The sequence below is a fragment of the Brassica oleracea genome, chromosome C8 (genome assembly GCF_000695525.1).
Source record: "Brassica oleracea var. oleracea cultivar TO1000 chromosome C8, BOL, whole genome shotgun sequence".
Classification (NCBI taxonomy): Eukaryota; Viridiplantae; Streptophyta; class Magnoliopsida; order Brassicales; family Brassicaceae; genus Brassica; species Brassica oleracea.
The window spans coordinates 40,229,743-40,257,210 of record NC_027755.1 but is presented as its reverse complement, the minus strand read 5'-3'; the positions used below and the strand labels follow the sequence as shown (position 1 = coordinate 40,257,210).

Genomic DNA, 27,468 nt, shown 5'->3' with positions numbered 1-27,468 from the left:
TATAATGGATAAGCCATTAGCACATACGGGTGATGTATGTCCGAATGGACGAAGGTATGTCCGTGAGAAGCCAAGTGTTTCGTATGTGTTTGGGTCGATGACTCAATATATATTAAAGTGTCCACGGTATGGCAAAGCCATGTGACTAGAGGATCCGTGGGACATGAGAGGACTTGCGAGTAAAGTTTGATCACAGATCAGAGGTCCATCCGAGTACTGGTCGAGTGCCATCCGTCCGACCAGGACATAGAGTGGTCAGTTGCAAAGATGCACGACTTGACCATGTCTTAATGAAGTTCCAGAAGATATGAGAGTTACATGATAACTCAAGTTACAATTCGGCAAGAGCTATCCCTACATCAACGTTCAAGAAGCTCAAAGGACTACAAGTTCAATCATATGATATGTCAGCCGACTTCTTCATCATGTCTACACCAACCACACGTCCATGAAATTTATCTATCAGTTTGGGACGTGCCAATTAAAGGACCAGTTCAAGACTTGGCGCCCATGAAGCTAAACTATCAAATTGTGCATGCGCCAATTTGAAGAACATACACGGGGGTACAAGTCAGGGGGAGTTCATGTGTTGTTCTATTTTTCCTTATCCATAGTTTTGTCCCACTGGGTTTTCCTGGAAAGGTTTTAATGAGGCAACATTAAGCATGTTACAAGCCCTGAACCGGATGTGTCGATCAAGGGAGAGTGTTATAAACCAAGTGGTGATCGACCCATATCAGGCCCAAACCGTCCGGCCAATCAGCTATCCATCCGGCCCATTCGCTAATAATTTAGGCGAATGAGAGTTTACATTTATCTATACTTGATGTTTATCCTTTTCCATATGTATTTAGGATAAATACTATTTCCTCCTATTAGGAATAGGATTTCTTTTTCTCTTATGACGGTCTAAATAAAACGGTCTAATACTTGTATAAATATAGACCTCTGGTCATGAGTAATAATAATCTTACACAACATCTCTTTTATAACATAATCCTAGTTGATGTACATTTTCGTATTTTTAGCTAAATAAGAATCTGCGTCATGCTCGGAGTTAGATACATTTATTCTATTAAAAAATAGAACATGACTTATTAAATAGCTGTAGTCCAACTATTTTAGTTCATTTATTAAAAAGGTTTATTAATCATTTCAGAGAAATATTATTAAAAAAACATAAATATGATTAAAAATATAAATATAAATAATTAATTTTTTTTTTAAAAATGTAAAACAAAAAATATATCCGCCTTTTTAAATACGGATCAGAATCTAGTTGTGTTTTAAAAATTAGCACAAAAATCCAAATATATTAAAAACTTACGTTTAAAAAACTGTGAAAGGAGTTACAAATGACTTTTCTTTTCAAAGCCTGACGCTTGTGAGACTTGGAAAAAAAAATCATATTGTTTGATCTAAGGACCGGATCATCTCCGACCCAACTGCAAAACACTATATTAGTGTGATTTTTATACCAAATCTTCTCCAATGGAACGGTAAAAATCACATAATTTTAGTGCAACACTAAAATTTGACACCAAATTTGGTGTGATGCTATTCACCACACTAAAATACTATTTATCTCACTAAAATACTATTTATTTATTTTATTACTAAAATATACAATTAAATAAATAATAAATAAAAAACTTAATACATATAATATTATAAAATAGTTTTAGTGTGAAGTTTAGTGTTATGGTTGGAGAAAACTTTAATTTTAGTATTAAAATTATAGTAAAATAGCGTGGTTTTTACGCTAAAATAGTGTTAGTGGGAGGAGAGGCGGAAACATACTTGACACAGTCACACAAACATAGACCACCGTGTTTGGAAATATCAAATAACAAATCAAATCATATAACAAATCAAAACATATAACATATCAAATCATATTAGTTTGAAAATATTAAAATTGAATACACCACCGTGTTGCATGCTATCATTATAATGACTGGTTGTTTATTTGGAATCTGACAGACATAGAAGTTAGAAATTTCAGAATCGAGTACATCTCCACCATCCAAATATGAAAAAAAAAACTGTTTGCCCCCACCTTGCACTACATATACGTGCGTGTGCTTGAAAGTTTGCAAGTTTTCCTGCATTTTAATTTTTACGAATTTTATAAAAGCCACATTGCATGACATCTCAATTGCCTTGTACCGGTATAGGTGCCAAAAAACATGAGCTTCTCGGGACAAGATTGATCGAACCATTGGTTTTCTTACATGCCATACTGTTTGAATCTCCAGTGATCGCTACACAAAGCTACTATTACTATTAAGTTGGCTTAAAAGTTACGTTCTAATTCATCATGTTTGGATAGAGGTTTCAGTGTGTCAATGAAGACATTTTTTTTCATTATTTCTCAGGCAATGATTCTTTGTTCTTTTATGGCATCAATGCGTTTTAGGTACGCGCATAATTATTAATTATGGCTACCTATTTTTTCTGTTTATTGTTGTTTGTTTGTTTTATCCAATAACTCAATAAGAAATTAGGTACTGTCCTTTTGAATGTATACACAATATCATGGTATGCCCATTGACAAGACGTGGCATATACATATATATCATTTGTTTCCCAAAAATAATGCGTTTAGTTATCTCAAGATTATGCAAGAACAACTGTGTTCTATTTTAAGTAAATTTTGGCTCAAAGGCTTTTTATTTAGGGTCTGGCGGGTCACTAATCAAATGAAAAAATAAGAGTTTTCTTTAGAGCTAATTATACTAGAAACAGAAATCAAAGAGCGAAAATCCACATCTGTATCTGATTAATTGATAGTTGTGGAGAGTCCTTAGACCATATGCAAGATTAACAACTCGAAATTAAAAGAAGATATCTTGTATCAGTTATTTAGATTATTCTCCTCAGTCCTCAGCATCTTGTATTAGTTATCATTTATCTGAATATTTAGACAACAGCTTTAAATGATTCACATAGAACAATCCTCAGCATCTGTAGTTCCAAAGCTTCCCAAACATAGATAAAGTTATTTGCACAACAACAAGCATCTTTAAACAGTTTTCCTCATGGAAACATAGAATAATCCTTATAAAACATATGAATTTGAATTTATAAAATTCACATCTGGTAAAAGTCTATACATGATTTTTGACCTATAAATGGGAATTACATGGTATTAAGTCATGTTATTTTTGTAAAAAAAAAGCTGAAATTTTAACCACGTATACTACTATTCGAGCTATTATGTCTTTTGTTTTATTTCATTTGTCTGTTTCGTACTCATTGCACGTTTTTTTAATTCACTGCAAAAATTCAAAACCATAATATGTAGAGATTAAAGAGCAAACTTATCAGGATTCGTTGCCGGTTCTGTTTAGCACTATGATAATTAGTAATTAGGAGGCCACAGAAGTCAATGCAGTAGCCCCCACAATGTGCTTATGAATAAAAATAATTTTTTTTTTAGATTATTGGTTGGTGCTTACGACCCACCACCCACAGATAGGCCTGGACATAATATCCGTAATCCGAAATCCAAACCGAACTCGAACCGAAAAAACTGATCCGTATCCAGTCCGAAGTGTAAAAAATATCCGAATGGGTCTTGTAAGGTGGTACAAAACATATCCGAACCCGAAGTGTTATTAACCGAACCCGAACGGGTAATCCGAAAAACCAAAAAACCCGAAAAATCCGAAAAAATATTCGAAGAAACCGATCCGAATGTCCAAAATAATATACAATATAATTATATGAAATATGAATATATACTTCAAATATTCACTTTCATATTTATTTTGATATGGTATCTAACAATAAGTATTTAAAATTTAAATAACTACCTTAAATACTTAATTATATATAAATAAATATATATTTCTTATGTTTTACTTTTAAATTTTAGATTTTATTTCGGGTATATCCGTACCGATCCGATATAACCCGAATCCGAATGATATATGATTACTTTATGGGTTCTATGATGTGATAAAAAACCGACCCGAACCCGATGTGTTATATCCGAACCCGACCCGTACTTGCAAATTTATTAAAATGAAACCTAGGAGGTGTTATAAAAAAGAACCGAAATCTGAAAAACCCGATCCGAACGCCAACGGGTACCCAAACGCCCATGCCTACCCACACACATCAGTTTCTTTATAACGACTATTCAATCTCGTGTGTTGCCTGGTGGATGGTGATCCTGTCAAACCATCGATTCTCCTTCCAATACCTATTAGTCAACTGTCCATTCGAATACTAGATTCATTTTTCTAATTCTGTATTGGTCCTTAATTCTGAAAACAAAACAAAACATAAAACGATATAAAGTATATGAAATCATTTAGACTTAGTATGAGTTTCAAACCCATGAAACTTGACGTATATACAAAAACAATATATAATAATAACTAATTTATAATGATGACTGACAATTTATCATTTGAGGGTTGAATTTTTCACATTGTTCTTTCAAATCAGCAAAAGAATATATAATCCCCTATATATTATTTATATATTATTTGAGAAGCATTACAACTTTTTTTTGTTGCCACATATCATCATTAAGATGATTCTTAGAATCATTAGAGAAATATGTTGGTCCATCGAATTATATAATAAGTTTTTTTATTAAACTAACAATAAATTCACCATTAATGTATTTTATTATTTCCTTAAATAAAATTTACGGAATTACCTAATGTGGCTAAAATATATATGGCAATTAATGATTTTGAATAATAAAGATTTGATAAAAAAATAGTGTATCTTCTATCATATTTGTTTAATTTTAAACTATTAAATAAATGAAACAACCACAATAACCATATAATAAAAATTCAGATTTTTATGTATATGTTATATTTTGAATTTTTACAAACGGCTATAAATTACTAAAACTGTTAAAAGTCTCACATTCAAATTTTATGATCCGTGGTTTAAAAATTTTGTTATGACAAAATACAAATGATTACAAAAATTATATAAGTAAAAAGTCTAATTTAATTAATTATTAAGATTAATATATATATCGTTTTAAATTAAACTATAAACCATATAAAATACAATATTTTAGTTTCAAAATTTACTTTGAACAGTTTTTTTGATAAAAGTTTTGAACGATCATTGACAACTTATTTTTTTTTTAATTATAAATTACTAAATCTATTAATCTCACAATGAAAATTTTGTTATCAGTAATTTAAATTTGTTTCTATAAAAGATATAAATGATCAAAAAAACTATATGAATAGAAATCATCATTTAATAGACATTAATATTAAAAATATACTAAAATATATTATCTACATTAGTATCATTTAAATTTAATTACATATCCTATCAAATAAAAAAAATTTGGATTAATAAAATTGATTTATATGTTCGCATCAATTTAATTATATATTTAATAGTTACTGAACTTTAATTATTTAATATATATTAATTATTTCATAATATGTAAAAATATTTAATACATAAATAATTTATATATATAATGTTGATTCCGCGCAAGGCGCGGATCTTAACCTAGTTGTCTAGTAAATATGAATTTTCAACAGAAATGTAAGATTTGATGTATATTGTGTTTAATGGAGAACTAGAGAAGAATGGTAAAGAGAAAAAAGATAAATCAGGAAAGTAGAATTGCATTAATCAACTTAAACCATGATATCAACAGAGCACACTTGTATCAAGTATACAAAGGCAATGGTAAAATAGAAATCACAAATGGTCCCGTAGCTCAGTTGGTTAGAGCGTTGGTCTTATGAGCCGAAGGTCGCGGGTTCGAGGCCCGCCGGGACCATTATTATACAAAAAACCTTACCTTCCTAACGTTCTTTTCTGAACTTTTTACTAACAAACTCAAAGATGAGCGACTCTCGAACCCAAGGAAACCAAACGGTATGATAACTTATCACGAAGGCAGAGTAATTACAGTCGGATCTATAGTATAAAACTTGATATAAGATGTTGAGATCACAAGAGAATTGGAGAGTATACAGAATAAATAAGAACTGGGAGGGCCAAAATGCAACCCACTGATAGTAAAAGTATAAATAAATAAAAATCTTTGGGGGACGAGACTTGTTGAGATTCAGACATAATAGCTGTTGTTGTTGTTGTTCAGTCCATGAGTTTGTAGCGCTTCTCTTGCACACCAGAAACTCCCATCTGTATCTCTATGATTGTGTGAAGTGGCATCTGTTCAATACATTAATAAATGGCAATCTTGTTACTATTATGTGTGTGTGTGATGTGTCTTAACACCCAAATGGTTTTTATCATACAATCTAATTCAGATTACCTCGATCTGGGGTATCTCTTTGAGGGGACGATCCGCGAAGTATGCATACAATGCCCTCAGAACAGCCTGTGTAAAAACCAACCAACCGTAAGAGGAGGAACTCATTCATAACTCAACAACACAATGTATAGTTAAGCCTCTAGACTTTGATCATGTGGACAAATTCTTCGTAATCCAGAGCCAAGGAGGGTTTTAGACATTCAATTATTAACAGAGCGTTTGGAGTGTAACCTGGTGAGATATCACGACTACAGGTGCTCTTTGTCGTTCTAACTCAATGATCACAGGTTCAAGCCTACATCGTCAAAAAAAAGTATTGTTTGCTTAAGGTTTTCAGTTTATGACTGAAGGTAGTAGAAGAAGAGACGAACATACCGTTGGATTACATCAAGGTAGGACTCTCCACGAGGGTATCGGTATCGCAATTTGTCTTTTAACCGAGATCTGCAGTCACATGCACCAGAAGATGAGTCAAAGAAGTCTTAAGAGCTTATTGCCAGTTACAGGACTGATAAACTTTTACAATTGAGCTTAGACATGCAGTCAAAGAAGTTGGGTACTTACTCGTACTCTTCTGGCATGTTCTTCTTTATCTCTTCATATGTCATTCCATCGCAAACTCCAGAATTGATCTCATCCAGGGCACGCCATTGCACCTAAACATAAAAATAGGAGAAAATGATTCTTCCTTGCAGCAACATAAACATATGATTACAGCACATTTTAAGAGTCACAAGATGCAGTGGTAGTTGGTAAAACACCACCAACCTTGGGAAATCCAACTATGGAACCTGCTGTTAAGATTGTTCTCTGAAGTGTACTGGTCCAAATCTGAAATTGACAAACGTCAATCAGTAAGCTTTGACACAATTTGCCAATACATCAGAATTTAAACATTCTTAACAGTCTGAAATACTTACCGAAGCAGCCTTTTCGTTTTTTAGTCGCTTCTCGACAAAGTTGGCAAGTTTCTTTGCATAAATTTTCCCAGATTCACTGCGTTTCAAAGTTGACAGAGGTTACAAGGACACTATTTCACATTTCAAACAAGAAATACAGTTTCCACTGCTAGGATTAGCATATTAATCAAGATCCGAACTAATCAACTGAGGAAGAAGTAGCAGCAAGACTTGTCAAGCCAAACTACTGGAATAGATTCGTATGGAACAAGATGAAATGAAAACAAAAGGAAGGCATCGGCTCAGAGCAGCACTTGGCATGAGATACTCAAATTTTAGATTTTGGAGGTAAATGAGCAAAGACGTTACCTTGTAACACTGTCTCCTCCAGTTCGGCCTCTAACATTATCCATACTTTCTCCATGCCGGGTGAGTAGTATTGGTCGTGGAGTGAGATGCGTATTCACCTAATTGAAGGTAGAGAAAAAACAGCTTCGTCAAAAACAATGCTCTCGTTATTAGTTAACTTATTCTTATTGATTTAGGCAATGAATGTTGACTCTTGACGATGAGAGATTAGTCACCCTTGCAAGTATATAACTTATAAGCTGATTTTTCATGTAACAAATAAGCTAAAGAAATTTCAATAAAGAAAACAAGCAAGAGACATTGCCAATTCATACCAAGAAAAACACAATTCTTCCAGGAAGGTAACCACTTATATTGTTCACCTGCACAGAGAATAGATTAAAAGTCAGGAATAATCAAAACTATTAAATTATCCTATGGAGAACAGTATGAAACATACTTGTATCTGTCCACCATTACCGCTGACCATATCAATCATTTTGATGTAAGAACCTTCTTCAACAGGCTCATAAACCTCGTAAGAAAATAATAAACTCAACATTTAAATCCAGTACCAAGGCAAGGGTGCATCAAAACTCAGTCTTTATCAGAGTAACTAAGAAACATATAGAAACTGCAGGTTTGTATAGCTACCCTCTCATAATTGGCCAAACGGTCTCTAAAGTCTTTCACTCCAGCTTCAAAATCCGTCCTGCAGAATAGCATAAACGATTAGTTGGCAGGTAGAAGAGATCTACTAGAAAGAAAATAACTAAATTGCTGACAGAGAACCCCTACTCTTCTTCGTAATCAGGACTTTGCTGGATTTTAAGACGTATGTTTCTTTCTATAATGCGTTCATCATTGCATAGTGTTTCCAGAAAAATTATCTATATAAGAAATCAAAGGTCAATCAGTTTCTGAATAGTTACAAAGTCAATATCCGCCGAAGATGGTCATGTACCTTACACTTTCCTTCAGCCATTTTCATCAACATGTTCCGTCGAACTCGTGTGCTATTAGTTGCATCAAAGACTCCAACCTGCAGATGAAAACTGATTACAATGCAAGATATAAAAACCAGGAAAAAAAAATCTAACAGACAGATACTTACTTGACCACCATCTTCCATCCAAGCTATCATGTCCTCCATTGCAAGTGCTGCTACCTAGTGGCAAGTGATATATTAAAAACTATGTCCAAAGAAGAAGATAAATAGTGTTAACACTGATCACTGAATCAAACACCTCCCAATATGACAATGAATTTAGACGCACTAATTAGAAGAGACAGTCGCAAACTGGCAAAAAACTAAGCAATTAAAGTTACAACTTACCTCGGTTCGTGCCTCTACACCTTCTTGATTGTCGGCTCTAAAGAAATCAGCACACTACAAAAAAAGATCACTCGTTTTTCATCACTAATCATCCAAAGAGGAGGGCAGATACTTATAAAACCCCAGCTTTACCTGGTTAACTCCATGTTTAAGCCGTCGGTACTGTGAAGAAAGGGAGCAATGATTGAGTCAAGTGTTGCTAGTTACAGAATACACAGAAGACACACAAAAAAAAAATATATATATAGCAAACCTTTCCAACATTAAAATGTTTAGTATCGTGCCCCAACCAGCGTAGATATCTTGTCAACTTTGCTGCAGTAAAAGTCTTTCCTCGAGCTGGCAAGCCTACCTGTTGGGAATCAGTCTCTTTTTTTCATTTATTGAACAAAATAGCCTGCAGAAACTATGAACAGCGTCTATGTGGCAAAATTACCAGGACAATGGCTAGATGTCTATCCTCTTTAGGTCCAAGCATTTGATCAGCTACCGCTGCTGCAGCAACAGCTCCTGCAGCCGCTGGCATTGAATTCTACTCATTTAAAGAAAAAAAGGAGGTTAAAAACTCTTTAATTTAAGATAATACCACCGGAGATAGAAACTAGCTCATGCCAAAACCTTGGTTTGCGCATCAAGTTTGAGGTGAGCCAAAAAAGAGCTTGCGCTAACAGACTTGACTAGCCTAGGGGAGCCAACACCCCGATCAACGAAGAGCCCCCTTTGACCATGTTTCTGTTGAATCGGTGAGAGTATCCCCGCTGACTTTGACTCACCCGCTCCTGAAGCCGAATAGGTATCCGAGTGATCGGGAACAATGATCTCCATGTCCTAAGGGTAAGATATATGGTAATAATTAAATAAGAAAGATGGTCATCAACCCATGCATAGGCATAAGGCATCTACCTTTTCAGATGGCGATCCATCCTCGCTAACAGCAGAAACTCTAGGACTCTTCGATGCTGCTTTTGGAGTATCGTCATTAACAAATGAACCAGAAGCTGAAAGAGACCGTGGATTCTCTGCATTGTCAGCTGCATAAACAAGAGACGACTGTGCAGAAGGCGCAGGAGCAGGAACTTCATAATGCTCAAGATCAAGCTCCAAACTCTCCGAAGGACAATTCTGTAAGTGAAATGAAAAAAAAGAAAGCGTTAATGTTCAAGCGTAGTAGTCAACACCTTTATATCTCCAAACACACACACAAAGGAGTGAAAGGAGAAAGCACCTCGACAGGCGTTGGATCAGGATTGATGCTGACATCAGGGATGCCACGTACAGTAGAAGGCTGGAGATTCTCCCTATAAGCTCGCCAACTAGCAGCAAGATCAAAGGGTGAAACTCTATCAGCGTTGATGAACACTCGGAACTCAACAATGACATCACCTTCAAGCTTAAACAGAGCAACCCTCGCATCTCCTTGCAAGGAGCCACCAGTGAGAATCCTGTTTTCACCTTCCTCCACAATGCAAGGCGTGTCTCTATACTTTGGCTTCAACAAAAACTTGAAATCCAAAGTCTCTACACATGATGAAAACACACGACTCCATTACAAAATTGGCTTATGCTAAATTAGGCCTTTGATACATTTACCAGAAACCCAAAAACCGAATCGAAACTAAAAAGAGGTTCGATTCCGGTTTGGATCTTATCTCTAAAACCGAAAAACAAACTGGAACCAAACCGAGTATAGAACCGAAAAACGAATAGGTATACCAAATTTTTATAATATAGTTTATATACTTATAAATATTAATTATATTTAGTTTTGAAATAATCAAATCATTTAAAAATGTTATTTATAGACTGAAATACCCTATAAATCGAATTATTAGAATATTTTTTTTATCCGAACTACCCAAATTTTTATTTTAAAATCCAAAAAGTCGGGTATTTCATCCGGAAAATCCAAAAATTCTGACTTTTAATTTAAATTAACCAAAATACAGAACCAAACCAGAACCAAATGAAATCTAAAATTTATTTATCAGCAGGTTCCCAACTTTGTTACCTGAACTGAAAATCTAAATAACAGAACCAGAAATAAAACCGAATTTCCCAAATATCTGAACCAAAGAACCGAAATAACTGAACCAAGAACGGAATGTCCATAGCTAAGGGAATGGTAAATGATGGCCTAATCAAGTCCGAAAATACCGTGATCAGGAGGAACAACGAAGCTCAGTTCCGACATTGACGCAGATTCACGTAGCATCGGAAGCTGTTAAAGAAAAAAAAAATTCCAGGTGGAAATGCACAAAGAAGGAATCACAAAAATGAATCGATGCTCACAGCATTGGAAGGATCCCAAGAGCCGACGAGAGGAACAGAGCCGTAGACGTGAGGAGTGAGCTCGCCTTCAACCTTCGAGTTCTCCATTTTGAGTGACACGTAGAGCTGACCTCCTCCTCCGCCATTGGAACCATCCTCCTCGTCTTCAGTGTTCTTCGATGCACTTGACCCCATTTGGAACACCACCGTTCTCGCTTAACCGTCTTCTGATTTGAATTCAATAATGCCTAACAGAAGGAATCAAACAAATGGATAAGAGATTTGAGAGAAAGAGAAGAAACGAAGAAGCCACTCCGCACGCTGATTTTAAATGTTTTTAATTCCTTTTTCCAGAAAAACCAACAAAAAAAAAATCGGTTGATTCTCAGTGGTACGTTGGGATAACCGGATAAGAGCAAATACGTGGTGGTGCTTGGTTTGGGTCGTTTCCGGTCGGGTCGGGTTCCATTTGTTGCTTATTGGCTGGGCCTTTTCTTGCTTATTTTGTTAGAATTCGAATGGAGACGAAATAAGACTTAAATAGAACAATAACTTACCTCTAGTTTCTTACATGATGTCTAGTCTAATGAGAGATTATGACATGGATTTTTCAAGATTTTGAGAAACTCTCTCAATAAATTGTTATTATTTTTGGTAAAAGACCCAGTGGCGGAGCTACGTTAGTGGAGAGGGGCAGCTGCCCCCAATAAAACAAAATATTTATCAAAATCGTTAAGTATTTAGCCAAAGTTTCACCAGATCGGCTGGTATTGCCCCGTTGAAATTTTCTTCATGCCTCCACCAAACCTTTGCTCAACCCTCACAACTCATCATTTCAGTTTTTTTTATCTCATATTTATCAGTTATAATAAATCATTGATACTTTTTTATTTTGCACGTACACTAATATCCATGACAAAATATGTAATGCATTTTTTTCATATTTTCTTTAAAAATACCATATACATTTTTGATTAAAACTATTTTAGTTATATGTTGAACCATATAAATAAATAAAATATTTATTTTAAAATACCAGCAGTTTATCACTTTATTTAATAAGAAATATTTATTTATTTTATTAATATAATTTATTTAATATTAAATATTATTTTTATAAAATTATGTTCCAATACGTACACTTCTGAGTAAATATTATTTTAAGAATCCTCACCCACTTTTGATCCACCACGTACGTACACTTCTGAGTAAATGCATTTAGTGTGGCTTGTGAATTTACCGTTAACTGCATCCGAAGCAAAGGTAAATTTTAAAATGACATCGTACCATGCAGTAGTGTCTCCTGCTTTTGTTTTCTTCCTTCATCATTGTTTCTTTTTTTTTTGGTAAAATTCATCATTGTTTCATCTCCAGTCTATTTATCAAATAAAATGTATAATCCCTTGCTTTATGTAAAAAATGTCTTTAGATATGTCTTGGGAAGAGAGTATCTAAAACATTATCTGTCCGTTGATTTTTTGTGTGATTAGTGACTCTACCACTGCTTACAATATTCTTGATGATTATATATATCCAATCTAGGGTGATAAGACGAGATAATAATTAGAAGAAAAAAAGCTAGTTGATGTAGTGGGTGAATGTCACGATCATTTGTTTACTAGCTTTAAGCCTTTAGTTGTTAACGTGGTTCTTTAAGTTGTCAATTCAAAAGACGAGTAATTGCAAGATCTTTGAATAGTGTTAGTAAACGTGTTCGATTCTTTGGAAATCTATTTGGATGCTGGTCCGCAACATGTAGTAAGATTTCATAATCATCTATTGGAAACCTAATAACTTTAACCGGGCCTCGTAGTCTGGTGGTAAAGGAACCTCGGCTGAGGTGCCCGCCACCCGACTTCGAACCCCGGCCACGAGGGGTATTTACATGGGCTGCCTCTCGCCCTCCAGACCACTTCGCGTAACCAGGGGCCCTTAAGTGGACGCTTAAAAATCCTGTAATGGCTTGGGCTTCGGCCCGGTGGGCTAGTCGATCACGCAAAGTGGTCGGATACTGGATTATCAAAAAAAAAACCTAATAACTTTGAAAATCTCTTATAACTTGAGATGGTTGACACTTTACAAACTGTATACGGCATACCAAACAACTAAGTGAATATAGATAAATAAACAGAAAGAATCACTCTAATACAAATAGAATCGCTTATCAACAGTTTACCCCCAAATCAATCTCAAACCAAACCAAACGGGACATCAAACGTAAACCTTACACGCACATATTTAAACGGCCAACAAATACTTAAACCCCTCTAAAGTCTAAACCAATAATAAACCGGCTAAAACCGAAATACCCAACCAACCGACCGCAACTTTCAAGCTGCCGCTTGAACTATGTGTTCCACCAGCACCAGCGCCAGCGGTATGAATTGGAACTACTCGTCCCACGCCCCTTGAATGGCTTCTACCTCCGCCGCCGCCACGGCCTCCTCTTTTGATTACGACAGCTAATTCCCGAGCCTTTCCTTCGATGCTAACAACATCTGGCTTTGGGGAAGCATTGATGAGAGGAAGAGTGTTGTGGTTCGCATCAACTGAAGAAGGTAGCGAGCTAACGGGAGGAAAATTGTGATGAAGATGAAAGATGAAGAGAATGTATATAACCAAAGATATTCTTTTCAAACTCATTGTCGTTTTATTTCGGTGTCTTCTCTCTTTTCCCGTCCGTTATGTATTTATATAAATGTTGGTTTAGTCCTTCACTTGCAGCTGAAGCAATAAATAGTTTGTTGAGAAATAAATTAAGACGCGGCACGACTGGTTGCCTCTGTCGACCTTAGTCTCGTTAAGAAGCTGCTCAGAATATATCTAGATGTGTTAAAAAGGCAAGGATAAAAGAGTTCTGATATGGATATTAGCCCACCTAAATTCGTTTTTGGTATTTGACTATTCTCTAAAGTCTGTGGACTAATAAAATAATAATTAGAGTATCATTAACCCGGAGTTTTTAAAATGAAGTTCTTAACTTTTAACTAAAAAAAAGTAAAAATTGGTTCTTAAATAAGGACTTTAAAAACCGGTTCTTAGCTTTTTTAGTTAAAAATTAAGAAACTGTTTCTTAACTTCCGCTAAAAATTTCAATCTAAAAACCCGGGTTAAAAATGAAAAAAGAAATCAAAAGTGAGGCCGCGTGAACAGTTTGACTGTTTGACCCTTTTGGCCTTTGGGTGTAGAGACCCATATAGACTTTGATCCCTCGCTGTAAGTACTCTTACGGAACCTTAACTTTGCACGAATTGCCAAAAGAAACATGAACTTTTGGACTGACCAAAAAAGTACCAAACTTTCACTAACTTTAGAATTAATTAACAATGTTTTCGCTGACTTGTCAATTTGACGTCGTTTATTGTTGGCGTTAAGTGAAACGACGTCGTTTTCAAATGAGATGAAACGACGTCGTTTTACATGATTTGAAATTAAAAATATGTAGACCCCTGGATTCGAACCCACGTTGTTTGGTCAAATGACAAGGTCTTTTACCACTAGGCTAGTGGAACTTTCAATGTACTTACTATCATGTTTACTTTTATTTGGTACTGATTGAATATAAAAATATTCTCTAAAAACTTAAAAGATCTATAAAATTCCAAAACATTGAAAAAAATAAAGAAATTTTTTATAAAATTAATTTTGAAATTAAAATTGAAAATAAAATTTTATTTTTCTTTACAAAAATAAAATTTTATATTTCTAAAAAAAAAAATCTCCCAAAATTTTCATAAAATTAATTTTGAATTAGAATTAAAATTAAAATATTTTTTTCCTTTAAAAAGTCAAAAAGCTTCCAAAATTTTCATTTTTTAAAAAAATCCAATTTTTTTAAAAATTATAATAAAATGCAAAAAATTAAAGTTACAATTATCAACTTTTTATTATTTTTCAATTTTTTGGAATTTTAAAGATCTTTTTAAGTTTTTAGAAAATTTTGGAAGAGTTTTTATTTTTTAAAAAGAAAAATAAAATTTTATTTTTTAAAAAGAAAAATAATTTTTTTTATAAAAATCTTCTTTATTTTTTATTTTTCTGGAATTTTAAAAATCTTATTAAGTTTTTAGAGATTTTTTTATATTTAATATGTACCAAATAAAAGTAAACATGCTAGTAAGTACATTGAAAGTGTGAGTAGCCTAGTGGTAAAATACCTTGTCATTTGACCAACGAACCTGAGTCCGAATCTAGGGGTCTACATATCTCATTTGATGAAACGACGTCGTTTCACTTAACGCCAACAATAAACGATGTCAAATATTTCTGTTAAATTTGTTGACGGCGTGCTAAATTGGCAAGTCAACGAAAACATTGTTAATTAATTCTAAAGTCAATGAAAGTTTAGTATTTTTTTGGTCAGCTCAAAAGTTCATGTTTCTTTTGGCAATTCGTACAAAGTTGAGGTTTTTTTTGGCTGAATTCTCTTTTTATCCACGTAATGTGTTATAGACTGTATTGATACTAATACAATTTTAGTCGACAAAAAAAAAAACTCATATGTAGTAACATAAAAATCAATTGTCTAATATGCTAACTTAGGGTCCGACTGGTAATTGCTGTAGCTTTAAAATTTTTGCTGTAGAAAAAAATCTGTGACTTTAAATTTTATTGTTGTAGAATTTTATGGAAAGCACTAAAAAATTGCTTTGGATATTTGGCTCTGCAGAGCACTTGTACAGCTGTAGTGGTTTCAAAAAAAATTTAAAGTTTGATTGCTCTGAATTTGGTACTGTAGAATAAATATGAGTGTGGACAACACCTACAGCAACTACCAATCACCCCCTAAATCAATTTGAGTGTGGACAACACCTACAGCAACTACCAATCAACCCTAAATCAATTTGCGATGGAGCCAGGTAGATTGGCAATGACAATAAAAAACATTTACCCTGAATTCGAACTAGAGGGACGCTAAGGCTATATAAACGAATGTTGTGAAAAGGAAAACAAAAAAAAAAAGATTAATAAAATTAAATAAACATGCATATAATTTTGTAATTCAAAGAAAGACTTCGGACTCTTGTCCATGAAAATAAGACCATACAAAAACAACCCATAAGAAACTTTAAAACAATGAATCCAATGTACTCTCTTTCTGATAACCAACCTTAATCTCTCATATCACTCACCCAAGCTTTCGACTCGAAACTATAAAACCCAAAACGACTCAGCAAAACCCAACCCCCCCAAGCGATCCCCCAACCACTTGATATGATCCGACAAAACATGTGTAGATAGTTTAGTGCCAAGACACTAGTAGACTCGAGATGGATGCATCAAAACACTTTTAGGCTATAATAATACCTCGCCAAAGGAGCTTAAACATTGATGCATCTTAAGTCGAGGGAGCAACAGCCTCTTCGGTTTTCTTTTCTTCATCAGCTTTCTCTGGCTCGCTTTTAGTCTTTTCCTCTGGTTCCACTTCAGTCTTCACCTTCTCGACAGGTTTCTCCTCTGTTTTTGTCTCTTCCACGGTCAACTTCTCAAGAAGACCAGCGGTGTCAGAGGCATCTTTGCTCTCTTCTTTCTCTACTTCAGATTCAGCAACTTCACTGAACTTCTGCATAAATGCTTTGCAGTCTGACAAAGGAAAATAAGACTTGATTACCCATGCAGCTCTACAAATACTTTCGTTTCATGGCATTATCAGCTGAAAACCATAGAAAATATAAACCCAAACAAAAAAAAAAAAAAAGTTGATCATTGCCTAAATGATCCGGTTTGTGGAATATCGAATTAGTTGCCGCCTAAACAGTTTCCTAACCACCTCAAGATAGCTGCATCTTTCTTCTGTAATGTCAGCATAATCTAGCAGCCCTAGATAACTCCTGAACACGATGATGTGCTACTACCAAGTTCAAAAACACAATTATAATACTATGTAGAAAGGAAAACCAATCTATTGACAGCTTTAAAATAGCCCATTAATGAAAGCGTAAAGGGATACTCCAAAATCAAGAAGCCATATAACAAAAGCGAAGATCACGATCACAAGTAATCTTCTAGCTAATGGCCGTAAGTCCAACCAATTATATAACGAGAACAACGGAAACGCCACATGCATAGAGCGCAATAAAACAAGCAATAATCAGAAAGTGGGGATTATTAAAAGATATGGCATGTCAGTCAATAGCTAATCTACATGGAAAGAGCACAATCAAATATCATACTCACTCTCAATTGAAGCAAAACGGATGCAGAAAAGCTCATCCTTCAGCTCCCCATCGGCAAAGTCACGAGCGTGCCACACACACGACTTTTCATTCCCAACGTGTTCCTGAACACTCATGCCCGTTTTAACTGCAGAAGATCCGATTACAAAAGTTAAAATTAAGCAAACAGCAGCCTAAATACAGATCTAAACACAGCTTAAACAACACTAATTTACCGAAATGATTAGCACAGATCTTCAGAGTTTTCGATTGCCTCATAACGAGCCTAATCTTGCCAGTGCTCTTATGCTTCAAGAGCTTCACAGTACCAGCGCCTCTCTCCTTCCACTGATTCGCTTCCTTATCAAACCGATACAGCTTCGATTTCCTTCGATTCACAAACAAAATCTCCAATCAAAAACCTCAACCGAAGCTAAACCCTAGGAAAATCTATCAGATCTGGTTGACCTAGATCACAATTACACTTACAGATCGAGGACGGCGTCTTCGTCTTCCTCACCGGTAGTGACGGCGACCTCCTCAAGCCTAACGATCGGAGCGACCTGAGCTCCGGTGTCCTCATCCTCGTTGGCTCCGGATTCTTCGGCGTCTCTGTTCTCGTGCTCGGGTTCGTTGGTGGCCATAGTATCGACGGATCGAGGTTTCTTCGTGGATTCAATAGTTCGCTTACGGTGCGGCGTATGAGAAAGAGAGCGAGAGAGATTGGGGTTTTACAACATGGGTGATGGGTGCGACATTTTATAATTGGAGTTAAGTCGCGTTGAATTAAAGCGAGCTAACAATGGGCCGTTCTCTTATTATGTGGCCCATTTAAGGCCCAATTATTTAGTCTTTTCTCAAATATACAAATTGAGAAAAACACAAATCTTTTTCTTCTTTTTTCAATTAAACATCAACTTTCATTTACCAATTCAACAAGGTACAAACAATTTGACTTCTACAGAATTTGACCACTAATACAATGGTGTAATCTAATAACACCCCTTAATCACTTACTATGGTCTCATAGGATCTTTTTCTTTGGTCAAACAAGTTCAAAACTTCTATACTAAATCATTAACTAAATTACTAATAAATAGTTTTTTAAAATAAAATTTTGACAAATTTATATATAAAATATTAAATAATTTTTAATCAAACCAGTTCAAACTTAAATATTTTTCGTTTATGTTTATTAAATAATTTTTAATCATACCAGGACAAACTTATATATTTTTCGTTTATGTTTTTATCATTTAAAATTTTAAAATTTTCACCTTCCTGCATATTATGTGAGTACTTACTATCCGGAAAAAACTAGGGCTGGGCAAAAAACCCGGATCCGAAAAACCGAACCGAACCCGATCCGAAAAAGTAGTATCGAACCCGAACCGAAATTGATTAAATATCCGAATGGGTTCAAAATTTTGGTATTTAGAGAACCGAAACCGAACCCGATCCGAACCGAAGTATTTCGGGTACCCGATTATATCCGAAATTGATTTATATACCTATATATATTAATTATTTTTAGATTTAATATATATTAAGAACATCAAAATATATAAGATACTTTTAACTTATCCAAAATACTTATAAATATATACAAATAGTCAAAAGTAACATGGCTAAAATAGCTAAAGTATACTCAAAACACCAACAATACTTATTGGTTCTCAATCCAAATATTCAAACCAAACCAATTTATATGTTAATTTTAGGTACTCTGACATATGCTATTCAAATTTATATGTAATATATTGTTTTGTTTATAGATTTTGAGAAATTTAAAGTATATAATGAATTTTAAAAATTTTAAAATAATTTAAATGGGTTATCCGAACCCGAACCGAACCCGCAAAGATCCGAACCGAACCCGAACCGAAATTTAGAAATACCCGAATGGGGCTGAAATCTTTGAACCCGAAAACCCGAAACCCGAATAGACCCGAACCGAACCCGAGTGGGTACCCGAACGCCCACCCCTAGAAAAAACAAATAAGAACAACTCAAACTATCGTTTAATGCATATACATATATTTGGAAGTTGGGCAAAAGAGCTTACAAAACACTAGGAGAGATACCTAAACAGTAAACACAAAATGCCAAAAAAGTCTGCCGAATTAGTAAACCCCCTAAGCAAACTTATGTACCAAAGTGATACCTCAGCTCAGCTACTAGTAGTAGTAACACTATTAATACGCTCTTTAATTAATTTACAAGCACAAAACTCCAAACCAAGGCCTCTCTGATAACAAAACAATCAGGATTATCCCTATTTATTACCTCATTTATACATCTCTGATCACATCACGTCCACCTTCTCCGGCAACTCAACTCCAGCACCTAAATCTCTAGAAGCAACCAGCTTCACAACGACCTTAGGATTCAAACCGTACTTTACCCTCGCTTCAGCAAAGCTCGGAGCAAGAACTGTTCTCATCCACTGATCAACAACGTCCCTCCCTTCTTCCCCCGATGACCAAGAAGCTGCAAGAATCTGAACCATCACGTCCTCATCGATCTCTAAACTTGTTACACCTCCAAAGCACATCTTAAAATGTGAAACGATCTTCTCTCGAATGCTTTTAGCTAACCCGTCGAAATCAACCTCCTTGAACGTCACCCTTCCGTCTACTTGCTCCATGAAACCATCGAACCAAGCTCTTGCCTCCTCTGTTTCATGATCAAAGCTAACTCCTGTCTCATCTACTGGTAGGTTCAGATCAAGATATGAACGTTGCACCTTCTCTGGACGCAGCTCTGTCTCTTCCTCATGTTTTCTCTTCTTTACACTATCAGATAACTTAATCTGCAGCTTCCAGCTTCTCGCGCTGAGAACTCTCTCCTCAGAGAACTTCACAGGCTCCACAGTAACATGATCTTTGTCCTTGGCGATAATAATAATTACATTCTTCATACTGATCACTCTCCCATGAGAGTCACGGAGTCTCCCTGTACTCACAGCTTCAGACAATCTCCTCTGATCCGGGAACTCTGACTTCTCCACGTTTTCAAGGAACACAACTGAGTGTGGCTGCCTTGATAACTCTCCCGTTAGGTAATCAACCACTGTCTTGCCTCTATAAGAGTGTTCTCCCCCGAAATCCACAGAGATGCAGTTCTCTTGGCCACCGAAGAAGGCTTCAGACAGAACCGACGCTACTTTCTTCTTCCCAACTCTATCTGGTCCGAGAAGAGCCAGCCAAGTTCCACTTGTGCGGTTTCTTCTCGCGTCGCAGATGATTTGACTAATTGCATTCACAGCTTCGGTCTGGTAAGGGACTTTACGAGAGAGTGATTCTCTAAGAGACTTGAAATCATTCTGACACTTATGTTCTAAGGAAGAGTTTGGAGCCACCACTCCCAACCCTAAGTCTGTAGTAACACAGCTCAAAGGAGAACCTACAATACGGTTAGCCACAGATGTGGTGAGATCCTCCTTTTGTTTTGGACTAGAGATTGGCTGATTCAGCAGTTTACGCGTCTCGAGAGAGCTTTCAAGAGTCTGAACTGGGAACTGGGTACTCACCGTCGGCAAACCGAGTTTAGGAAACGCTGGAGTATGATGGGTACTTTGGCATATGTTGTCCCATTTCTTCTGGAGAGCTGTGGTTTTAGAGGCTAATGTGTTTGTGTCATCATCTATAGCCTGCACTGAATAAGAAGCAAAAACTCTCTCAAGATAGTTGCATTTTTACACATAGATTGCAAATGAGGATAAAAACGAACCTTGGTGCTGCTCGTTGGTCCCTTGTCTAACTCGGACTCTGCAGCGCGTAACCAAGAGGGTAACTTCTCAGAAGATTGATCAGACGTAGAGAGACTTGAACCGGTTTTGACAAGGGCAGCTACTTCTTGCAGATACTTCTCGTTGCAGAGGTGACATCTGGGGAGTGTCTGGTTCACTGTGGTGCTCAATGGTACTCTATAATCTGATGTTGATGAAAAGAATCCTCCAAACGGAACAAACGATCCCATCAAGCTGAAACCAACAGGTTTGTACTATATTTTAGTTGCTTGATCAGTTGTAAACTCATGGTTTTGAACAAAGACAGAACATCAAGCTCTAGAGATAAATATATAGTTTGCTTCCAGACAAATGGGAAGCATAAAGCTGACAAAGAAGTGGATATGTTAAAACTAGGCCAGCAGATTTTGTTCGAACCAATCCAAGATTCTCGGTTCTCGTTTCAGATACGGTTTTGAGTTTGGTTTAGTTCGGCAGTGTTTTAAAAAAATTATTCGGTTTTCGGTTCGGTTTTAATTTTCAAAAAGAAAAAAAAATTACCGAAAATAACCAAATTTTTAAGAAAGTTATACCGAATTCTAACTGAAACAGAAAAAAATTGGTTATTTTCCAAATTAAAATTACAAACCAAAATTAACCGAAAACCGAACCTAACTGATGTTTTTCGGTTGGACTGTGGCAACCGAAACCACATGACTAGTTAAAATATTTGAGATTATGTTTTCAAGATTGACACAAACAATAAACTATTCACATCAATACATAGTGATCTTTCAAGTCCATTCAGCTGTTAGAGGTTTAAAAAATCACTTGTACAGTATAAACGTGAATGCATATTGCAAAAGCATTACCTTGATTTTGGATAAACCCCTTGGGTCAAAGGTCTTGAGGATGTGATTGGAAGAACATGAAGGTCCCAATCCTTATCCACCGTAGGAAACCGAACCAAAAGCTTCGTGTAAGTCTCGTTGCTCGATGCACATCCAATGAACCAAAGTTTACCACTTCGATGTTTCAACAAATCCGACAGCTTCGCTACCAAACACTCCAAAACATTGGAAGAAGTTTCACCGGTTAGAACCTTCAACTCTCCCAGATTAAGCACCATCCCCGATGATGGTTTCGAGCTACTTTTCTCTGCGAGTTTAACTAAATCACCAAGCTTCGAACGAATCTCGTCCTCAGTTCTTGAACCATCGGCTAAAACGTCGTTAATCTCCTTCTCTAAGCTAACTATGCTTAACCCTCTAACCTCCTGAGGAAGAAACGTTTGGTTCCCACCGTTGATAGCCTCCGTGAACGTTTTAAGAGCTTCGTTAGCGCAAGTTCCGACAAGGAGAGGGTTCCTCCTCTCTTTCCGACACAACACCTCTCCGATTCTCCGACAATTCTCATCCAAACCGCAGCTCCCACCAAACGGGAACTCACGATTGAGGAAGAGAGGAGGACAGCGAGAAGCTCTCGAGAGCTGCGTCATCGGAGGGTGAAGCACGTCGAGCTTAATTTCGGAGCTCCGAAACCCCGCTTCGGTGAAGACCCGGTTCACAATCGGATCGTCGAGGATCGACAGCACAAAGTACTTCAACTCAACTTTCAAAACCGTCGTCTGACATCCGCTGACGTGGATCTGCTGAAGGTGATAACTCTCGGGGTGCCGTCTCTGATTCGCCTGAGACCGTTTGATCGCCGCCATGAGCGAATTCGACACCGGCGGATCTCCTTCTTCCTCCGTCGCCGCCGTGGATTTAGACGACGGGAGCCTGTCGAGAGAGACGCCGACGCAGAGCTCCAGAGCTCGGAACTGAAGGCCTGAGGAGTACGGGGTGCTCCGGGAGGCGCGTGAGACGCAGACCTCCCGGAGAATGGACGACGGCATCGCTAGAAGAGCGGATACGGCGTGGAGAGACGTAGTCTGCGCGTGGCTCCTCCGACGAGCAACTGATACAGCGTCGTTGAGGGCACGAGCGGCTTCTTCGGTTAAGCATTCTCTCGCCGTGTTCACCGGCGTCGGCATCGCCGGGAGAAGATATAAAAGTTAAAAGTAAGAAACAAAAACACCACAAAGCCCCCTCTCCAATCAAACCAACCTACACTAACCAAAATTCAGAAAATATAATTAAAGAAAAAAACAGTCAGGCGTGAATTTCTGGAGAAAATGATATTTATTGGAAAAACAAAATAATCAAAAAGTTAAAAGGTCTCTTTAGCTTAAAAGTAGTTATTATAAAAATAAAATAATTATTTTTCTTCGATCCGCAAATCTTACGCATGGATATGTACAGATTACAGAGGGAGTCACTGTGTTTGGTTGTATGCTGCTTGTGGGGACCTCCAATATATTTGTCTGATTTTCATTTTTTATTCTTATAATTTCTTTTTTTTTTTGATCAAATAATTTCATATTTTAAAATTTATATTTTTATATATGTGGTGGTGCTCGTAGAATCTCTCTCCACTTGAGAAAAACATGTCACAGAAGGTTCGACTAACAACGGCTGAAATTAAACCACCCATTTTATTATCTTCTAACCACATCTGTATTTTTTTTTGGTACTAACCAGATCTGTATTTTCATGAAACAAAGATGTATTATTTAAATTAAAACTATTTGATTATTTGTTTTCTCTTTTCGTTCCTATCGAATTGTTCACTGCTTTTTCATCGAATATAAATTTGACAATAACTTTTATGCTTTCATACTTTTCAAAAAAGAAAAAAACGATATACTTTCATAACATATATTATAGGTTCTATGATGTTACTATATATTGTAGGTTACAAAAAAAAATTATCCGAAGTTTTAAAAAGTTTTTAGTGTGTTTGTAATAAGATATTTTAACATTTTTATGTTAATTTTGATTTTACTGGATTTATACAAAGAATATATGATTTTTTTATTGTAGCATATGTAAGTTAGTCATCATGGTCTCGGAACACGAGAGAGTTGCATCTCTACTTTTTGCACCTTGTCTTCTAGTATTTGGTTTATAAACTGTAATTAGTTTTATGATCCAAATAGAGGTCGGGGATTAACCAAGAAAGTCAACTTAATAAAAAGTATCGAGTGGTAGTAGAAAATTGGCTACAAATATATGAAAGATTAGGTGAATGTCATAAGATAAAGAGGAAACGCATAAGTGGTTAGGGGCCCAAAATTTATATGCTCCTTTTGCGTCATTGTCATCCAATAAAGATTTTTTTTTTTTTTTGCTTGAAAATAAAGATATTTTATTACAATTGTTTTTACTTTACTTTACACTCGATCATCAATCTTTTGCCGAATGTAAGTAATCGAAGATTATAATGAAAAGTAATTGAAAAGACATTTCGAAGAATCATGCATCTATTGTAATGTATGCAATACACACCCACACTACGATGTTTAACTTTTAACCCATGTTTACTCTGGCTAAGCTTTTGACATCGAAAATATCTTCAATAAGTACTATCAACTTTATTTTTTCACTTGTTATACCATATTTGTATACTTTTTTGATTAAAAAAAACAGAGTCTTTCTTTTATGAACACATGTAATAATTGATACTCGACCCTGGTTCGCGGATATGAATTTTCAGTTTTTAATTATTTATTTTATTAAATGATGTATTTGTAATATTCGTTCATATTATATTCATTAAGTAAATTTTTTTTTGCATCTTAAACTATCTATTTTTTTTACGAATGTGTGATATCATATATAAAAAAAATGAGTATAGAGTTAATTAGATAATTTTAAAAACATAAATTTTTCTTTCGTGTGTGATATCATATAAATAATGATCCGCCCAGTTAACAAAAATCATGATTATTTTATGTGTAATTTCTTTTATTTTGACCATTTAGTTAAAACTATATTAAATTTTACATATTTTAATTAGAATATTTTTAATATCTTTACCTTTTTATTTGAAATGCAACTCAATATTTTTTTAACAATTATAACAAAATATTTAAAAAATATTTTTAGAATTTGTTTGAAAAATATGAAAATTACATTTTAAATTAAAATTATCCTAAAATATGATAAGTTTTGATGTAAACGAAAACTCAAATTATGTCAAAAATAATGATATTCAATGATAATAACATTTTTAATTGATTATTTTTTAAAAAATACATTTACAAAAATATTGTTTGAAAGAAAATTCATTTATCTTTCAAATATAAAATAAAAATATTATAATTAAAAAATAAAAAATATAAATAAAAACCATAATTTTAGCAAATGAAAACTGAGTTATATTATGCTAAAATTTTATTTCTAACAATTTATCAAATGACAAATGAGTTATGAGCAAATAATACCATATAATTTTTAAAACATAGACATTCTTAAATATGTTTTGAATAAATAATTATTTTTAAATTTAATCAATTGAAAATAATATCCGTACAATTGTGTGAGTCAAATTCTAGTTTTATTGATGCATGTTATATATTAGTGTTGCATGTTTTAGGTAACATTTTAATGATGCACGTTTCTAAAAATCTTCATTATTAAAATTATGCACGTAAGGATAACTCATGAGTTTTTTTAGTTGATTAAACGACATTATGTCCAAATTTATTTAAAGATATTTCATTAAGGTAACTGAAAAAACAAACAATAAAATAGGAAGTTTAAATTCATTTAAGCATATTTCATTAATGTAACTGAAAAGACAAGTAATAAATTAGACAGTTTTATTCGTTTTAGGATATTTCATAAATGCAACTGAAAAATACAAGCAAAAAAAAAATACGGAATTTAATTAATGAAGTAAGAACATTTTTAAATGGATACTTCTCTTTTAATAACATAGATATGAACAGTGTATAATTCACTCTCTAATATACCAATATACTTATTAACACATGTAATAATTGATATATGAACAGAGTAAATGCAAAACAAAGCATAATAACATATAGAACAGTGTCTTTTTTCATTTTCCAGAATCAGTTCTTCAAAATTCTGGTTGTTGCGCCAAGTCTCTAATAATAGTATGACAGTATGCAATTCAAACAACTGGGAGATAGATGTGGCATCTGAACGATCAATCTATGATAATTTTACAGATGTAGCCTAAATTACTCACAAACTTGTCGTATAAAATTTAATTTATTCTCATAATTTGTCAGTCACATTATAATTCATGGGTTATAATTAGCATAAAGTATTAAACACACAATTAAAACCGATGATTAACGTGAACCCTTAATCCCTGATCCTCTATCTTAATAAAGACCGTTTAAATGCCAAGAGTGAAGCTAAGGACATATCTCGCATGAACCAACGGTCACTGTTCGATCAATGGCACTACATAACTGGATAATGTTACTATATCAGCCATTAAATTTGCAACACGTGATAAGAAATTACATGTGAATTATTAAGACTAGTCTTCGGCAGAGAGAAGAAGGTAAGTCCAAAGAGAGAGCAAAACTTTAAAAACCAACCAAGTGGATTTTTTTTTTTGTTCAACACCAACCAAGTGGATAGAAACTCTCAACACAAACAACCACCCCAACTCACCCCTTCTCATGTTGGATGATGATACCAACCAAAAGGTTTTGATCTTGACTTCTTTTCTTATCCCTTTGGTTTTAGCCTTTTAGGACATAAGTGTTGTGAGAACCCAACTTTTCTTTGGTATATGTGCTATTTTCTCTTTTCTTACATTACTTATACAAACGTCAGCTACTTTCATAAGGAATCCATTTGATAGTTGATTAGAAAGTATTGATTGAACCCATACTATAGTTGTATAGTAATGCTTTTTCAATACGTAAACCTCTCTGAATTATAATATGTGGTTAATCAAAGTCCTGATCTATTGTTATCTAATTATCATGTGGTTCGCTGGCACCTATTGGTCATTTAGATAATGACATTCATGTTTGATGTGACATTTATGTTATCTCATAGTTGTTTTTAATGTTTTTGTGCTTATTCTAATTCACTTTTAAAATTTACAAAGTATTAAAGTCCTTGCTACTTATGATGTTAAGACGGTCAACCATATAAGATTGATAGTGGAAAATATTGAAATCTAATCATAATCCATAATGAGATTTTCATTAGTTACGTCCTTAAGTGGCGTTTCACTACTTCTATCATAGTCATGTAAAACAAAACAAAAATAATAATAGAAAAGAACTGAATAAAAAATCCATCTTGAATTTTTACGTAAAATGTTAAAATGATTATCAATGTTTAGTAGATAGAGAAAGATCTTTGTTGTCTAACCTACTCACAACTACATAAAACATGTTGTCTGTGTTTATTGGTCGAGTGTGCGTTGTGACTTGCATTTTTAGATAATTTGTTCTGTAGTGAAGGTTATGTAACCCTCCGTATTTGAGTCGGGTTCGGGTAAGATTCGATCAGATGTGGGTCTTCGGATAAATCAATTCTATACCCAATAAATGTATAATAAATTTTGGT

At 34.7% G+C, this 27,468-nt stretch overlaps 3 protein-coding genes and 1 non-coding gene across 5 annotated transcripts; 1 reads left to right on the top strand and 3 right to left on the bottom strand.

The window, feature by feature from the left end:
* The first annotated feature begins 5,708 nt into the window (after positions 1 to 5,708).
* TRNAI-UAU lies at positions 5,709 to 5,782 on the top strand. The gene has a single exon. It is a non-coding gene; the product is annotated as a tRNA-Ile (tRNA).
* A 98-nt stretch (positions 5,783 to 5,880) lies between these two features.
* On the bottom strand, positions 5,881 to 11,471 carry LOC106311766 (6-phosphofructo-2-kinase/fructose-2,6-bisphosphatase-like). Of its 2 annotated transcripts, none has more exons than XM_013749039.1 (23): positions 11,156 to 11,471; positions 11,021 to 11,084; positions 10,092 to 10,384; positions 9,770 to 9,988; positions 9,485 to 9,694; positions 9,303 to 9,398; positions 9,120 to 9,218; positions 8,999 to 9,028; positions 8,867 to 8,920; positions 8,645 to 8,698; positions 8,495 to 8,572; positions 8,329 to 8,420; positions 8,185 to 8,242; positions 7,991 to 8,065; positions 7,866 to 7,913; positions 7,552 to 7,649; positions 7,204 to 7,279; positions 7,052 to 7,114; positions 6,848 to 6,939; positions 6,659 to 6,727; positions 6,515 to 6,578; positions 6,284 to 6,349; positions 5,881 to 6,180 (listed from the first exon to the last, which is right to left on the bottom strand). In XM_013749039.1, the coding sequence occupies exons 1-23, from the start codon at positions 11,327 to 11,329 to the stop codon at positions 6,103 to 6,105; spliced, it is 2,250 nt and encodes a 749-aa protein (XP_013604493.1). In that variant the 5' UTR covers positions 11,330 to 11,471; the 3' UTR covers positions 5,881 to 6,102. The 2 variants fall into 2 exon arrangements, with proteins under 2 accessions (XP_013604493.1, XP_013604494.1); XM_013749040.1 differs by having other exon boundaries at positions 7,991 to 7,996; positions 11,156 to 11,455.
* Positions 11,472 to 16,102: 4,631 nt separating this feature from the next.
* LOC106311765 (ran-binding protein 1 homolog a-like) lies at positions 16,103 to 18,033 on the bottom strand. Its single transcript, XM_013749038.1, has 4 exons — positions 17,779 to 18,033; positions 17,526 to 17,677; positions 17,312 to 17,437; positions 16,103 to 16,717 (listed from the first exon to the last, which is right to left on the bottom strand). Exons 1-4 carry the CDS (start codon positions 17,931 to 17,933, stop codon positions 16,473 to 16,475), a joined length of 678 nt encoding a protein of 225 aa, XP_013604492.1. The 5' UTR covers positions 17,934 to 18,033; the 3' UTR covers positions 16,103 to 16,472.
* A 1,271-nt stretch (positions 18,034 to 19,304) lies between these two features.
* LOC106311895 (chaperone protein ClpB-like) lies at positions 19,305 to 23,214 on the bottom strand. The gene is made up of 3 exons (XM_013749219.1): positions 21,892 to 23,214; positions 21,022 to 21,274; positions 19,305 to 20,941 (listed from the first exon to the last, which is right to left on the bottom strand). The coding sequence occupies exons 1-3, from the start codon at positions 23,052 to 23,054 to the stop codon at positions 19,595 to 19,597; spliced, it is 2,763 nt and encodes a 920-aa protein (XP_013604673.1). The 5' UTR covers positions 23,055 to 23,214; the 3' UTR covers positions 19,305 to 19,594.
* Between the last annotated feature and the right edge of the window lie 4,254 nt (positions 23,215 to 27,468).

Coding starts and splice junctions, on each gene's coding strand:
- LOC106311766 (XM_013749039.1), bottom strand. CDS start 11,329: ATGGGGTCAAGTGCATCGAAGAACACTGAAGACGAGGAGGATGGTTCC. Junction 8,421..8,494: donor TGGCTGAAGGAAAGTGTAAG/GTACATGACCAT, acceptor TTTCTTATATAG/ATAATTTTTCTGGAAACACT. Junction 6,181..6,283: donor AAGAGATACCCCAGATCGAG/GTAATCTGAATT, acceptor TGTATTGAACAG/ATGCCACTTCACACAATCAT.
- LOC106311765 (XM_013749038.1), bottom strand. CDS start 17,933: ATGGCCACCAACGAACCCGAGCACGAGAACAGAGACGCCGAAGAATCC. Junction 17,438..17,525: donor GATCTGTGCTAATCATTTCG/GTAAATTAGTGT, acceptor GATCTTCTGCAG/TTAAAACGGGCATGAGTGTT. Junction 16,718..17,311: donor CCGTTTTGCTTCAATTGAGA/GTGAGTATGATA, acceptor TTCCTTTGTCAG/ACTGCAAAGCATTTATGCAG.
- LOC106311895 (XM_013749219.1), bottom strand. CDS start 23,054: ATGCCGACGCCGGTGAACACGGCGAGAGAATGCTTAACCGAAGAAGCC. Junction 21,275..21,891: donor GGGGTTTATCCAAAATCAAG/GTAATGCTTTTG, acceptor TGTTGGTTTCAG/CTTGATGGGATCGTTTGTTC. Junction 20,942..21,021: donor GACCAACGAGCAGCACCAAG/GTTCGTTTTTAT, acceptor TATTCAGTGCAG/GCTATAGATGATGACACAAA.